Raw genomic sequence first — 14,292 nt, 5'->3', positions numbered from 1 at the left:
GCTCGTGCTGCTCTTAGGAAGCAAGAATTTAAGTTCGTACTGAGCTGCTTAAATGGTACCACTGGGAGTAAAGCAAAAGCTTACCGGGACTCCGAGCCACACGTGATACAGGGCTTGGATTAGCGTTTCGGTTTCAAAGGTCAGCGGAGCTATTGCTTCTTCCAGTCCATGTGCTCCCTGCAGGCAGAAGCAGACAAAGGGACAAATGCGCAGCTGAACTGCATTAACTTCCTAGGCTGAAAATTCCTTCTGTAGTTTGAGGCAATGCCTAAAATGCTGGGGGAAACGGAGCAGGTAAGGCTCGGGATATTTGTGTTCATAGATTGCTGCCACGCTTCAGTTACAGAATCTGGGGAAAAGGAAACGGGAGGAGAGAGAGAGACTTAATTACGCTTTAGTCTATGCGAATTACAGTCTGAAATGTTAATTTAATGGGTGGTGCATTTAGTCACCCCGTGAGGCATTGTGCCTAAATGACTGTGATACGGACTGTAATAAAATTTTTATCTATTCCATGAAATCATAGTGTTTCACAAAGTGAATGTAATGATGATAAAGAAATTGAAAATATAAGCTAGACTGCTACTGAATTCCATGTAAACATTTAAGGAAAAAATAGGCTATATTCTGTTACGAAGACAACAACTTACACGTAATGTTTGTAACTTATACTGGTGACAAAGCTGTGACGCTATTGTACGGGCCAGTTTGTGGTTCTGGCGTGAGCCTCCAGCGTTGCTGCTCTCCCCGCGGGAGGCTGGGAGGGAGGCAGAGCCTCCCCTTCCCAGGGCCTGGCTTCTGCGCTGCCGCCCGGGGACGCGGCACGGGGGGCTCTGGCAGCAGCTCTGCCTGGAGCCGCTGAACAGCTCAGCCTGTCTTCGCAGATCAAGTTATGAATTACTGATATTTTAAAGAATTCTAAGATTAATGAAAGGCAATTAAATGTCCATAGCTTATTACAAGGAAAAACAGGGCATCTGCCTCACAAGAAGGCAGAAACTGGCTAAAGTCGTTTCTGTGTGTTTATTTTTTTGTCCTGTAAATGTCAGGTTTTTGTCATAAGTGAAGGTCATTTACATTATGTTTCCATTCAAGTTGTAGGAGGTTTTGTGATTGCTCATTAACTGTGTGTTAATTCCTGTAGGATCAGGTGTTTTTCTCCCTTGACTACCAATTAAATACTGTTTTAATCAAGTCAAGCCGAAATAAATTTATCAGGTAAAGGCATCAGTGTGGGCGTAGCCAAAGAAGTCTTGGTCGCTGTTTAACTTCAGTCCTCTTGTTAAAAACGTCAGGCGCGCGGCCTTTGCCTTTGTGTGGGTCAGAAGACTTGCATTTAAAAAAAATAAACTTCGGTATCGTGTAAGCATAAAATTATGCCCATAGGCCGAGTCCTGTGAGCAGTGATTGCTTTCTCAAAGGCAACCCGCCTTCCCCGAGGGATTTACCAGTCGCTTCTGTATACAGCTATGGATAAAGGCAACTTGAAAAGGGGCAAGGAAATAATTTCTCTTGCTCTCTGCGTGGTGTCTCTTAGCAGCCCACTCAGGTAGCTCGGTCTAATTACGGAGTTTTGCTGTACAAAGAGCAGGACTTGATCCTTCGCGTTACGCAGATGAACGTGTCCCACACGCTGTGAGCGTGCACGTTTGGTAACATCGGAACTCCGAGAGCAGCTTTGGCTGCAGAAGGGGCCCGGCCGGGGCGGCCGCCCCCTCCCGGGGCGGAGCGGGGCTGCGGCGGGGGGCCGGGACGGCAACTTCCACTCCCTCCGTGCGGCCCGGGGGCGCTGCCCTGCTCCGCCTGCGCCCAGGCCCGGCGCCTGTGCCCCCAGAGGCGCTCAGGTGTTCGTGTCGCTCCCGGGGCCGCCTCCCGGCCGCCGGCCCGCCTCTCCCTGCCGAAACCGCCCGGGGCCCCCGCCGCCTGGCTGCCCGCAGCGGGGCGGCTTCGCCCCAGCCCCGGGGCCCCGCTCCCGCCGGCCGCCGCCGCCCCTTTAAACCCCGCCGGGCCCCGCCCCTCCCGCGCCCTCCGCCAGCCAGCGCCTGCGCCCGCCCGCCCGCCGCGGCAGCGCAGCCCCGCGGGCGGCGGAGCAGGAGGAGGCCCCGGCCCCGCCGGCCCCGCGCCGCCGCCATGGTGGGCCGGGAGAAGGAGCTCAAGATCCGCTTCGTGCCGGGGCGCTGCGAGCTGGTGGAGGTGAGCGGCGGCGCCGGGGGCCGCGCCGAGGCGCTTTTCTCCGGCTGCGCAACGGCGGCCGGCGGGGCCCTCGGCCCCCCCCACAGCCCGCGCCGGGCCGGGCCGGGCCGCCCGGGTGGTGCCGCTGCGCGGGGCCCTGTGCCGGGCGCGGCGCCGCCGCGGCGGGAGCGGGCGCCGCGGCCTCCCCGGTCCCGTCCCGTCCCGTCCCGTGCCGCGGGGCGCTGGGCGCTGGGCGCAGTGCGGCGGGGCGGCTGCGGCGGCGCTGCCCGCTCTGCCCGCCCGCGGGGCGCGGCCCGGCACAGCACGGCCCGGCCCGGCCCGGCCGCTGCCGCTCGGCCCTCGGGGTCTCGGCGTGGGAAAAGGTCTCCCCTTTCCCCTCCTGGGGATGCCCGCGGGAGCGCGGATAACTTTGTATCTCCTTATGTCGCCTTTACGTTAGTTGCCGTAGCGGTGTTCTGCTTTCGGGGCAGGACTCACGCCCGTTAAGGCCACCGGCTTGTTAAGCGGCGGAATCCCGGGGCCCCGCCGCACGGAACGGCCTGACCGGTGCAGGGCGGCTGCGGCCGCTGCAGGTACCGGGGCGCTCCGCAGGGGCAGCCCCGCGGCGGCGGGCCTCGGGCCGCGCCGGGCCGGTGCCAGCGGGGCCTCGCTGCTCAGCCCGGGCTTTGCTGCTGCGTTGCCTTTCGCTTTCCGTTGCCGCCAGCGATGCCGAAGCGGCATGAAGAGCTTTGTCTTGCAGCGGCTTCCCCGTAGCGACTTTTTGTCATCGTACTGCGCTGCAAATCTCTGCTCCCCCAGGAGCTTCCGCTTCTAGTGGGCGTTCGTAGAAGGGACGTTTGGAGTTCGTTGTGATTTTGTCAAGTTCGGTTTTTATATAAAGCTTAAAAAGTACTTGCGTCTTGGTTTTCACCTTGAAATGCATCGCATTTTACTGTTTTCATAAACTATACTCTTATTATGTATTTTGGTAGCGTCTACAAAGTAACCTCAGGTCTCATGATATTTTTTAATCTTACAACGTTGTTGCTTGCATGTTTTTATATGAATGAGACTGCTGAGTACAATTCTTTTTATTACGTTAATTCTTAGTGAATATCGAACATCAGTTAAGGCAAAATGAAATTGGATGCTCTATTATAAAGCTCGAAATTGCGCGTTCAAGTAGTAGTATTCAAACTCAGTTGCGAAGAGGACTTTTTGCACATTTGATGACTCTGAACGTGATGGCTTGTTAGCTGAGAAGCACACATAAAAGACTTGTTAGCAGGTAGGCTGATCTGAACGAGAACTTGTATTTAAGCCTGTAAAACTTGCAGGCAAAAGGATAGCATTTGAATTCTAGAATGTCTTTTATTCTTTACATACAGTAACTGTCTATAAAATCACCGCAAATTCTAAGTGCAAATTCTAAGTGCTGGTTAGGATAACAGTTAGGAGCAGCCTTATCTTTTAGTGGCATTGTATTATTAATGCTCCAGCCACATTTAACAAAAAATACGTACGTTGACAAAAGTCAAAAAGAAGATGCTACGCCATACGTGGTTTCAGTTCCGTACTGATACTGCTAGGTAGTAGATACAGATTTTTGCCGCCTCCTCTTCTAGAGGACCGTGATTAATTCCTTGCAAGGCAAAGCAAGTAACAGCAATTAAGTTTTTAGGTTTGCTGACTGTTGGAGGCGACCTGGTTGCTGCGTTGAGCTATATGGTGCTGTCCGTACGTATTCACTTGCCTGTGTGTGGGCAGCTGCGAGGCAGCAGCAGGGGCTTCGGCAGCTCTGAGAGCATCTGCAGATGGCAGCGGTGTGAGCATTAAACCCTGGCCGACTTGGGACTCGGGAGTTGCGCTGGCTGTGGTTTCTGAGACGGAAATGCTGTTGCAGCTGGGTGACATTCTGCAAAGGAGCAAGGCAACACATGGGGAAGGAGTTAATCTGTGCAGGTGTTGTATTACCAGACCATTTGACTTCTGGCAAGGTGAAACACGTTTGAACCGGTAGCTGCTTTGTGTTGGGTTTGTGGGAAACATCTATTGCTTACCTTGGTTTCTCAGAAACAGGTGACTAAAATCAGCTAGTCCTGCAGACAGGAGCAACGGGATGCCAGCTGTACTGTGCTCGGTACAAGTTGTGATTGTGTTCCGTTCAAGCCATGTGCTGCCAGCGTAACACCCTCTTTACGATGGGTAGCATCAACAAGCTTGGATGAATCATGCTTAAAACCGTCAGATTTTACAAATGACAAATGTGTTTGTCTTGGTCGCTTCCTACTTGTTAAAGATATTCTGTAACCATTTTAGAGAACCTTTCAGCTCTTTCCTGCAGCAAGTCTTTGATGTTTATTAGCGGGCACCCTCTGGCTACGGCAGCACTGATAATCTGTCCTACGGCACTCTATCCAGACTTTGCTAAGATAAAAAGTACGTAACAAAAAAAAGAAAACAGCACTTGCATGTTCTCGCTTGTGCTTTTCAGAGAAACGCAGGCAGCCTTTAAAAAATTGTAAATCAACTTGTGTTCTGAGGTCAAATTGACTGTAAAGATAAAGGTAACTTTTTAAACATCACTTGCTGTAGTTTGTCATTTTCAGGAAATTGTCCCGATACAAATTATTAGTTTTCATCCGGTACCGATGGGAATAAGTCATCCTTTGCCTGAAGATTTAGAGTTGAGGAAAATGCACGCGGTGTGCTGGGAAGTTTCAGCGCTTGTTTTGGGGTAGGCCGTTTCCACGCTGCACCTCTGCACATACCGTTCTGGAACAACAGCTCTTGAACTTGAAGGGTGAAAGACAGTCAGTAATTTGGAAGTGATTTCTCTTGCTGCCTGTGCTGCAATCAAAAAGTAGCAGTCTGTTAGAATGCTGAAAATGTCAGAGTGCTCAGAAGTGACTGGGCTATTTGAATTGCATAGTAGAGAGCATTTACAAAATTAGAATAAATTATCACAAATTGTCCTTGTGTACCAAGTGGTCAGGAAATCCAAGATTTACGGATTCTGCACACCTGAAGTTTTGTTGTGTACTGGCATGTAAGCATATGCTTTTATTTTTGTTTTTAGCAGGCTGTTGTTCCGTGATAGGTGCAGAAGGGAAGCATGAAAGGAAAATACAGATTGCACAGACAGACGTGAATCTTATGTTTGCCGTCTGGAAAACTCGATGGTCTAGCGAGCGGGGGAGAGGAAGGAACTTTGTGTCAACTGATACACGCAGCTGTCTCAAGTACTGAAATGTGCGGTAGCCGAAGCAAAGCTTTAGTGTGTTGTATGGATTGAGAGTTTAAATTATCAAATCGCTTTCAGATGCATTTTGTAAAACAGAAGAGCGTGCCGTGTCTTGGTTTTACTTATTATTAGGCTATCGTGTTGAATAATGATGAATTGCTGTTCTATTTAACAATCAAATTCAAGCCTTCAGTTCTCACCATCACTGTAGATAGGCCCGCAGTGAGGTGTATTGTATTGCTGCAGCCTCTGACAGGCATAGTCTATCCAAAATTATTTGTTGCCGGATGGGGACCCTAAACCTTAAATATTTTGGGTCCGTTTTCAAAATAAGTGATTTCCCTCATTTCAACTTGCACAAAGTTATCAGATTTTGAATGAACTTAGAATTCTCTCTTTATTAGCGGTTTGGTTTGGTTTCTCCTCATGTTGTAGAAGTAAATGAGTTTCCCATTTCAGTTTTGTTTTCAGTATCTTCAAAAGTATGTGTAAATACTTGACTAGGTACAGTATTGGTGCTCCCAGGTGTTTGCAGACACTCCAAAACACTCATGGGGCAAGGAAAGCTATCTGATACAGTAGCACTGACTGTAGCCTTGCATACTTTTAAGAAAACTTTTCCTGTTCTCATTTCCCTAGGAAGATGTTGAAATTCCCAGTAGGCGAGTTCTGATTACTGGTGCTACGGGACTTCTTGGCAGAGCTGTGTTTAAAGAATTCAATGAAAATAATTGGAACGCAGTTGGCTGTGGATACAGGAGAGCTCAGCCCAGATTTGAACAGATTAATCTTCTGGACTCTATTGCTGTTCATGACATTATCCATGATTTTCAGGTAAGTTTCTGGAGCATGGAGTAGATGGATAGGGTACTTCATACATGTAGTAATCAGCTGACAGCGCTGTGCTGGTGCTGAGGTCAGGCGGCTGTAGTGGGGCTAAGGCTTTGGCACAGCTCTGAAAAATTCTGTGGCTGCCTTTTCTGCCACATCTGGGGCGTGGGCTTGCTCCGTAGATAGAGTGAGCTCTGACCTTTGCTGTCATCACCGTAGATAGACTGCAGGCGGCAGATGTACGTGCCAGCACGCTTGCACTGATAGTTGAAAAAGATAAACGTGAGTTATTGACATAGTAATACGAAGCAGTTCTTTCGAAGTTGAAGAATACTCGAATACGACAGCAGTAAGTGCATGTCTAGCGTGCAGTGCAGTAAGAAGTTCACTGTTTTTTCAGTCTGATTTGCAAGGGGAATATATAAAACCTGAGATGATTTATGCAGGATGGCATTTTATAAAACGGATTTAAGTATCTTGTTAATAGTCCGCATATGTCTAATAAGCCACGTGTAAACAGCTTATCTAAAAACAGTTTGGCTAATGTTTTTTATGAGTACCGTACGTGTGTGTGTGTGAGAGATATATTACTATTGTATTTTATGTTATTATACTGAGTTAAAAAGAAAAAAACCCAACAACTTGGATCTTGCTGTAAAACCAAAGCTACTGAAGATCATAATTGCAAAATTAATGATCAGTGTTTCTGGTAGTGTAATATGAAATCCTGAAGCAGCATGGTTCTATTTTACTTCCTAAGGAATGCTCCTCAGAATGCTATGATTAAAATACTACTACTACTTTTATTACTTCTCACAATTTCTCTTTGCCTGAGGGAGTTCATTGCTAGAGTTAGGGTGCAACTGCAATCTCTTGACAATGTTTGTTGTTTAAAATCAGTCTTTAATTTCCAGCCTCATGTTGTAGTGCACTGTGCTGCTGAGAGAAGGCCAGATGTTGTAGAAAGTCAACCAGATGCTGCTTCTCAGCTCAATGTGGCTGCTTCAGGGAACTTAGCAAAAGAGGCAGGTAAGGAGACCATCTCTTGGATTTGGTTTCTTGTTAAAATACTTCATTTATTTATACAGGAAGATAAATACGAGTAAGTTACTCAAAGTGCCAAACGTCATTTCTGCGATCAGTGTGAAGTTGATCTGTTTTCTGTAAGGGTAGCATGCATGCCTGTGTGAAGGATCAGTGAACAGACAAAGCAGCAGGAATAAATGGGGCTAGAAGATGAGGTCTTTTGGAGATTTGTTTAAAGGTTTATTGGGATTTCAAACAAGGCGTGAATTAAAATAGACTATGTATAAACACTTTCTTCCTAGCTGGAGTTGGAGCGTTTCTGATCTACATTAGTACAGACTATGTATTTGATGGAACAAGCCCTCCTTATAAAGAGACCGATGTACCAAATCCTCTGAATTTATATGGTAAAACCAAACTGGAGGGTGAAAAGGCAGTCCTGGAAAATAATGAAGGTAAGAATACACTCACACATTTTTAATAGAGGCTTTCTATTTTTACCTAATTGTATATTAGCTTAATAGACTCTTAAGTCAGTGGTAAAGTTGCAAAACCATGGAAACGAGATTTAGAAAAGAATGTGATTAGGAGTCGCTCTCTTTGCTCATAAGTGATTCCTATTGCTTATAGGTTGACTAAAGCTTTATTTCTTACTTGTTCCGATCTTCGTTTGTGTTACCGGTCTCTGCTGATGGACATTCACAAGCCTTTGTGAATCAACTGTTCCTAAGGAAAGATAAAATACATCAGCAATATATCGTAATGGCATGAGCTTTACCACACTTTATATATAGCTGCTGTTGTTTAAGGAGATGCATTGCAGTTGTTCTAAATGTATGTTTACTTAAAGGGAAAAACAGACTCGCGAGTCAATAATAACGCAGATAAAATCAACATAGGCTTTTGCTGTTACTCTTCTGGTTTTCTTGCCAATCTCCTGTTTTGCTCTCATTACATAAGCCACCAGGCCGTCCATTTTATTCTTACCCACCTGGCTCACCACACACATCAGATTCCTGCTTTACAACACTTCCTAAAGGGTTAGTAACACAGTTCTGTTTTTAAGCAACTGATTTTTTTATTTAAATCTTTTCTTAATGAAAATTGGCATTCAAAATACACAAACGTAATTTAAAAAATTCTGCTTAATAAAGGAAAGAAGCTTGGGACTGAACACATTCCCTTGCATTTAAAACTTATTTCTTGTACGAAAGAGAGGTTTGGTTGTTTCCAGTTAGTACGCTGACAGTTTCCATTCACAGATTATAAGGAAAGAAGTACTTCTGTTTTCTCAAAGAATTTGAAGAAAATAACCTCAGTGCACTTGCAGAAGAGGCTTCTGATATGTCAATATGATACTTGCACTGCGATTCTGCTCTGCCTAACCAGAGAATTGAACAATCGATAAATTAGTGTGATGGTCTCTCAGTAAGTAAATGTATACTATATTTGAAAATGATAGGCCTTAATATAGGTTTGTCATTACTAGTAAGAAATAGACTTTCTAAAAAATACTTCGATAGGAAAAGTCTTACTTAAGTAAAAATCAATTTAAATAAAAAGTTATTCACTCCACCTCTTACTTAAATATCATCTCGGAATTTGACTGCGATGCTGTTTGCTCCCTCTTCTAGATTGGCAATGAAGGTAAGACGGCACCAAATTCAAGTGCGTGTAGGCATCTCGCTAGATCCTTCCCCCAGCTCAGCGCCTCGGTTTTGTTTCATAACCTTTTTGGGCGTGATCTCTCAGGCAGTAGTGGGTTGCAGCAGTGGTATTATTAGCAGTTGGAATTTTGAGATGCTGCTGAGTAGGGTGCTTGAAAATGTCGATTCTATTGTTTCATACAAATATAAATATTTTACATGTATTAGTCTTCCAACTGCTAATTTGCTAATATTGTTTAGGTAGAATTCAGCCTATCAGATGTCTGCAGTTGCGTGAAGAACTTCCCTGTCCGTTTCTGTTGTATAATGCAAGAATCTCCACTAATAATTTGGGGGTTTTGCGTATTTTTTTAGGACATACTTTACTTTTGTTAGGAGAGGATACCAGTTATATTTAATACTCATGCTTATAAAACAAAAAAGTTTCAGCAGGCCTTGAGAACCATTGGCAATGAAGGTAATGCTCTCCAAGTCTCAGCTCTCTGAGAGCAAAAGGCAGGCAGGCTTTTTCTCAAATAATGAATACTTCTAAAGATAATTTTAAAAGAGGTATTTCAAGCAGTATTTAAAGAGAGGAAGAACATATTTGCTGAGTGACCAAATAACTCTCTTTAGAGGAGCAAGAAATCAGTGTTCTGTTGGGTTTTTTATTGTATTTGTTTTTCTTGTGTAAATACTTCTTTCGCTTTATTTTCCTGTGAGAATAATTTGCGTGTTAGCCTTTTCTTTTTGTTTTTCTAATAGCTATAGCATTTTCCTACAAATCTTTAAGAATTGCAATGATTTGGTGACTTCCACTTCTAATTTCAGGACTGACTTAATTTTTTTTTTAAGTAAAAATATCTGTATTACTTTTAATGAATTTGTCATAGCCACCTTGGATTTCCCCTCAAAGAGGCCTTTTGAGTCTTCATGACTGAGATAGACTAGTATGATGTATTCCGTTATAAAATATCCTTCTCTTTGCTCTTGTTTACTGTTAATTTCTCAAGTTGCAGTCTTGAAATCTAATATTGTTTACTACTGTATTCTGTGAGCCTGTTCCTTATTTGTCAAGCTTTTTATTCATTCTAAGGTTCATGTCTGTCTTCTGGTAAATAATATCCTCCTTTATGCAGGAGGCTTCTGCGTGCTGGGCGAAAAGTCCTTGGAATTGATGCCCGAATATGGTGATTCGTGATCGGTGGGAATTTTTGTTCTTGCTCTTACCCCGGGAGGACGGGGAGTGCTGGAGTAACTGCGTAGTGCAGTTGGGTGTCTTAATTTTTAAATTTTTGTTCTAACCCAAACAGGCCGCCTTTTTTCTCTTGCAGTGTTAATGAAAGCTTGTTAACTTTATAGAGATCAACAGCATAAATGAAAATAAGTTCATATAAAATTAGTGTTTATAAACTGTTTTAATGGATATAAATTAAAATGATATTCTGAGGGCAAACATATTAATTTTATTTTCTTTGTGATTTGTAGATGCTTAGTATCACCAACGTATTTCTTAACGTTTCCAAAACACTTCTCAGGTTATGCTATAGGATTCGTACCTACTCGTAACAATGTTAACACTTGTTAAAATGTTCTTTCTTTTAGATGCTGCAGTACTTAGGATTCCTGTCTTGTATGGAGAGGTAGAAAGACTGGAGGAAAGTGCTGTGACTGTTATGTTTGATAAAGTTCAGTTCAGTAATAAATCTGCCAACATGGACCACTGGCAACAAAGATTTCCTACTAACGTCAAGGATGTAGCAACTGTTTGCAGACAACTAGCAGAGAAGAGAATGCTGGTAAGAATTTAAAGAAACAAGCCTCTTCAAGGTAAAAACAGCTCGAGTTCTTGGCTTTGTTTCTGAGCAACTGAGAACTGCATATAACCTGCATTATTTTTTGTGTTTCTGGAACGCTGGGAGGGAGGAAAGAACTAGCTGTAATGCTGCAGTATCTTTACGTGACAGTGTGTGGATATTCTGATATTTGAAACAAAGCGAGCGAAGTGATAGGATGGATCCTTCTGAAAATTGTCCTACGTCTTCTGGTATACAGGACAGAAATGCAAATACCTAACTTATTCTAATATGCCTTTTACAAATTGCCATTTTGGACTAAAAAAACCCATGGTGGTTGAATGTAGTTCTCAAGGATGCCCTTGTTTATTGTATTAAGAACACTGACGTGGCAAAAAAAGCCACTGGACTTAACTACTTTATTGTGTTTATTCACCACAGCACCTTCAGGTTACCACCTTTGCAAGGTAACAAAACCAACCAACCACCTTTATTTTTCATATATATAACTTTGGAAGAAAATGGACCACACACATATGGTGGACGTGGTGCAATCAGTTTGTTTGACAGGACTTGTACGTGGTTTGCAGTTTAACATTCAGAATGCGTGTGGTGCCTTTTGGATTTTTTTCCAAGTAAGTGAATAGTATAGAACAGCGAGTTCCTCCTCCCCAGCTATTTGACCTTGGTTGGTTGGTTGGCTTGCTCCTTCCCCTCCTGTTTATTCTACAGAATATAAGCTGTTTGTAAAAAGTCAGGTCAGATATATGTAACACCAGTTTTCAGTCTCAATCCCTAGTCAGGCGTTTTCTGAAAACGCACGAGACGTTTCCAGAACATCGGTGAGGTGCTGTAACATGCCTTTCAGGATAGGATCTTGCTGGAAGATGATTCTGCACAGGTCTTGCACAGGAATTAGTCTGAGGGCTCACCAGCTGCTTTTTTTCACCTGTGGTTCCTGTTTCTTCTGTAGGACCCATCAGTAAAAGGAACGTTTCACTGGTCTGGCAATGAACAGATGACGAAGTATGAAATGGCATGTGCAATTGCAGATGCTTTCAACCTTCCCAGCAGCCACTTGAGGCCAGTAAGTCATGTGTTGTTCGACCTCTAGAAAGATGGACGTGCTTTATCGTTTCAAGCAGTAGGTCTCATGCTAGTTATGCAAGTAAGCTTCCTCTTCAGGATGCGCCGTGTGAGTATGTCTAGCGCAGCAGATGTTTTGCCGAGGATGCTGTCTGGTATCTAAGTTGGGATAACAACAGCTGCTTTGACATGCTGAGTTATGAAAATTACCCAGTCAGTCGGTAACCAGTTTCGCAGTCTGCCATGTAACGGCGTTTCTGCAGAACGGTTCCCCTTAGTCATGAGTAAATCCACATTTTGTTCTTGTATTTTGGTCCTTAAAAAAGCCTACAGATTGACAGAACATTAACTTGAAGGTAGGAATCTGTAAGAACTTTTCAATGTCCAGATTTATTTCTGAATACGTGCACTTAAGAACTTCAAATCATTTTTGCTTTGCTTAAAACACCTGCCCTGCAGTTTTATTGACACTTAAAAGTAAGACTACTCTTAAAGACATACTGATAATGTTGTGAGAATATAACATGTAAATAAGATTTTATGTATATCCAAAATAAATTCCAATGATTCTGAATTAGTAAAGGCTGGAACTGAAATGTGGCATGGAAGATGGAGAGAAAAAGAATGGAGAACACGAAGTCTGATTTTTTTTTTTCTTTTTTCTGCTCAAATCTGTTTCTCTTCAAGTATATCAACCAAGACATGGTTCTGTCAACATTTTAGAGCATTTTTTATCTTGTGATTATAGTCATAGGGTGAAAACAGGAATAAAACGTAGAAAAGCCAAAATGGTGAACAGTAATTGAGTGAGAAAAATTTAACTTAGGACACTTCACGTTGCTCTGCCTGACATCTCTTATGTTGAAATGAAGTTAACCATAAAACAAACAAACCCGAACTCAAAACCCCACAAAATGGGGGGGGGGGGGGCAGCAGGGAAATGTACCTATGTACCTACATAGAAAGCTATGAAGGAAAACTTCTAAATGAGCATATGTAAGAATAAGTATTTTTCTGTCATTTCTGAGTACTTGTTAGTGTGTTCGGTTTTTTTGTTTACTTTTTAGATTACTGATTGTCCAGTTGTGGGTGCTCTTCGTCCAAGGAATGCTCAGCTAGACTGCTCCAAGTTGGAGATGCTGGGGATAGGTCAGAGAACGCCATTTCGAGCTGGGATCAAAGAATCACTTTGGCCTTTCCTTGTTGACAAGAGATGGAGGCAGACAGTCTTCCATTAGTTTGTAATTTTTTTAGTAAAAGTATGGTATGTGGCACTTTTTTAAAAGAAAAAAATAGTTTTGTATGAGTGTTCTTAAATTGTGACATTTATGAGTTTTCATTTAATCAGGTAAACATGTGGTCTTGCACTAGTGAAATTGTTAGCCTAAAAAACGTTCAGTGACAAAAACTGAGCCTATTTGATGTCATGGATCTTTCCTTCCATTCGTACCGGTCTAACTTAATGTCTATTCCTAGCGGATTATGGTTCTTAATAATCAGTTCCATTTGATGCTAAGAATGACTCAGATCACTTGTAGACTTACTTCTGGCTGAAATACGTTGTTGATGCTTAAGGTCTGTGCCATTGTTGTATATACCATTTCTCTTCATTAAAAGACACAGTCAGTTACTTTATCACCAAAAATCTGAGTTTTTTGTTTTTAACTTCTGACGGTGGTGTTCTTATGAAGTTAAACTGAAATAGGAATCGTTAAATGTTTGTTTTGCTTGAGCTCTGATCAAAATGTTTTTTAAAAAAAGTGAAACTTTATTTTTGCAATTCTCAAGTGTACTTTTTATGCTTGAAATATTTTCAGAATGTTCTGTAACTTGAATGCTTGCAGCTTCATATTTGTACAGTAAGTTGTATGCATTTGTTTTAATGGTGACATATAAAAGCTAGAAGAGGGTTGGGAGGGTGGGGAGCAAATAGTTTTGACCTGGGTTTTTTTGGGTGGGGAGACTGGAGTAGGAGGATTTTTTTTTATTTTTTTTTTTTGAGGGGAGGGGTGTTTGTTTTTTGTATAAAAGCATGAAATATCTTCATCTTTCTCTTTCTTTTGGGTAGTATTTGGGATTGGTGAAATTAGTGGGAGGAAGATGTTTGTTAGTCAATACATGTGAGACTGAGAGGAAAGGTATTTCAAGAATTTGTAGCACCGCGGCTTCTTTTGCACAGACTCTCAGATCTTGCACTGATGTAGCTTGTTCTGGAACAGCCAAGCGCATGTGTTGAAGGTTTGCACCATAATAATGTAATCGCAATAGTCTAATATAAGCAAATCTTTAATCTGCTGTAGTCCAGTCCTTGAAGTTGGACACAGTAGCCAGGTAAAGTGGAGGAAGAACATGGTTTGTAAAGATTAGCTTCCTTCTGAAATTGTAGAATCAACAATATAAATGTTCTGAGATTGCCAGCAGATGATTAGTAAAACTAGGAAAAGCTGCATTTGGATGATCATTTATTTTTCTGAGGTTGAAATGAAGGGGG

The 14,292-nt window shown here is 43.0% G+C and overlaps 1 protein-coding gene across 2 annotated transcripts; it reads left to right on the top strand.

The window, feature by feature from the left end:
• Positions 1 to 173: 173 nt before the first annotated feature.
• On the top strand, positions 174 to 13,436 carry MAT2B (methionine adenosyltransferase 2 non-catalytic beta subunit). Of its 2 annotated transcripts, none has more exons than XM_009469439.2 (7): positions 174 to 294; positions 6,056 to 6,250; positions 7,162 to 7,276; positions 7,576 to 7,728; positions 10,525 to 10,718; positions 11,689 to 11,802; positions 12,869 to 13,436. In XM_009469439.2, the coding sequence occupies exons 1-7, from the start codon at positions 265 to 267 to the stop codon at positions 13,037 to 13,039; spliced, it is 972 nt and encodes a 323-aa protein (XP_009467714.1). In that variant the 5' UTR covers positions 174 to 264; the 3' UTR covers positions 13,040 to 13,436. The 2 variants fall into 2 exon arrangements, with proteins under 2 accessions (XP_009467714.1, XP_087616349.1); XM_087760223.1 differs by lacking the exon at positions 174 to 294 and adding an exon at positions 2,037 to 2,193.
• The last annotated feature ends 856 nt before the right edge of the window (positions 13,437 to 14,292 follow it).

Source organism: Nipponia nippon, unplaced genomic scaffold (assembly GCF_047370975.1).
Source record: "Nipponia nippon isolate SJK-2023a ecotype South Korea unplaced genomic scaffold, ASM4737097v1 scaffold_21, whole genome shotgun sequence".
Taxonomy (NCBI): Eukaryota; Metazoa; Chordata; class Aves; order Pelecaniformes; family Threskiornithidae; genus Nipponia; species Nipponia nippon.
Note: the sequence above shows the minus strand (reverse complement) of the source record. Positions and strands in the feature narration are given on the sequence as shown.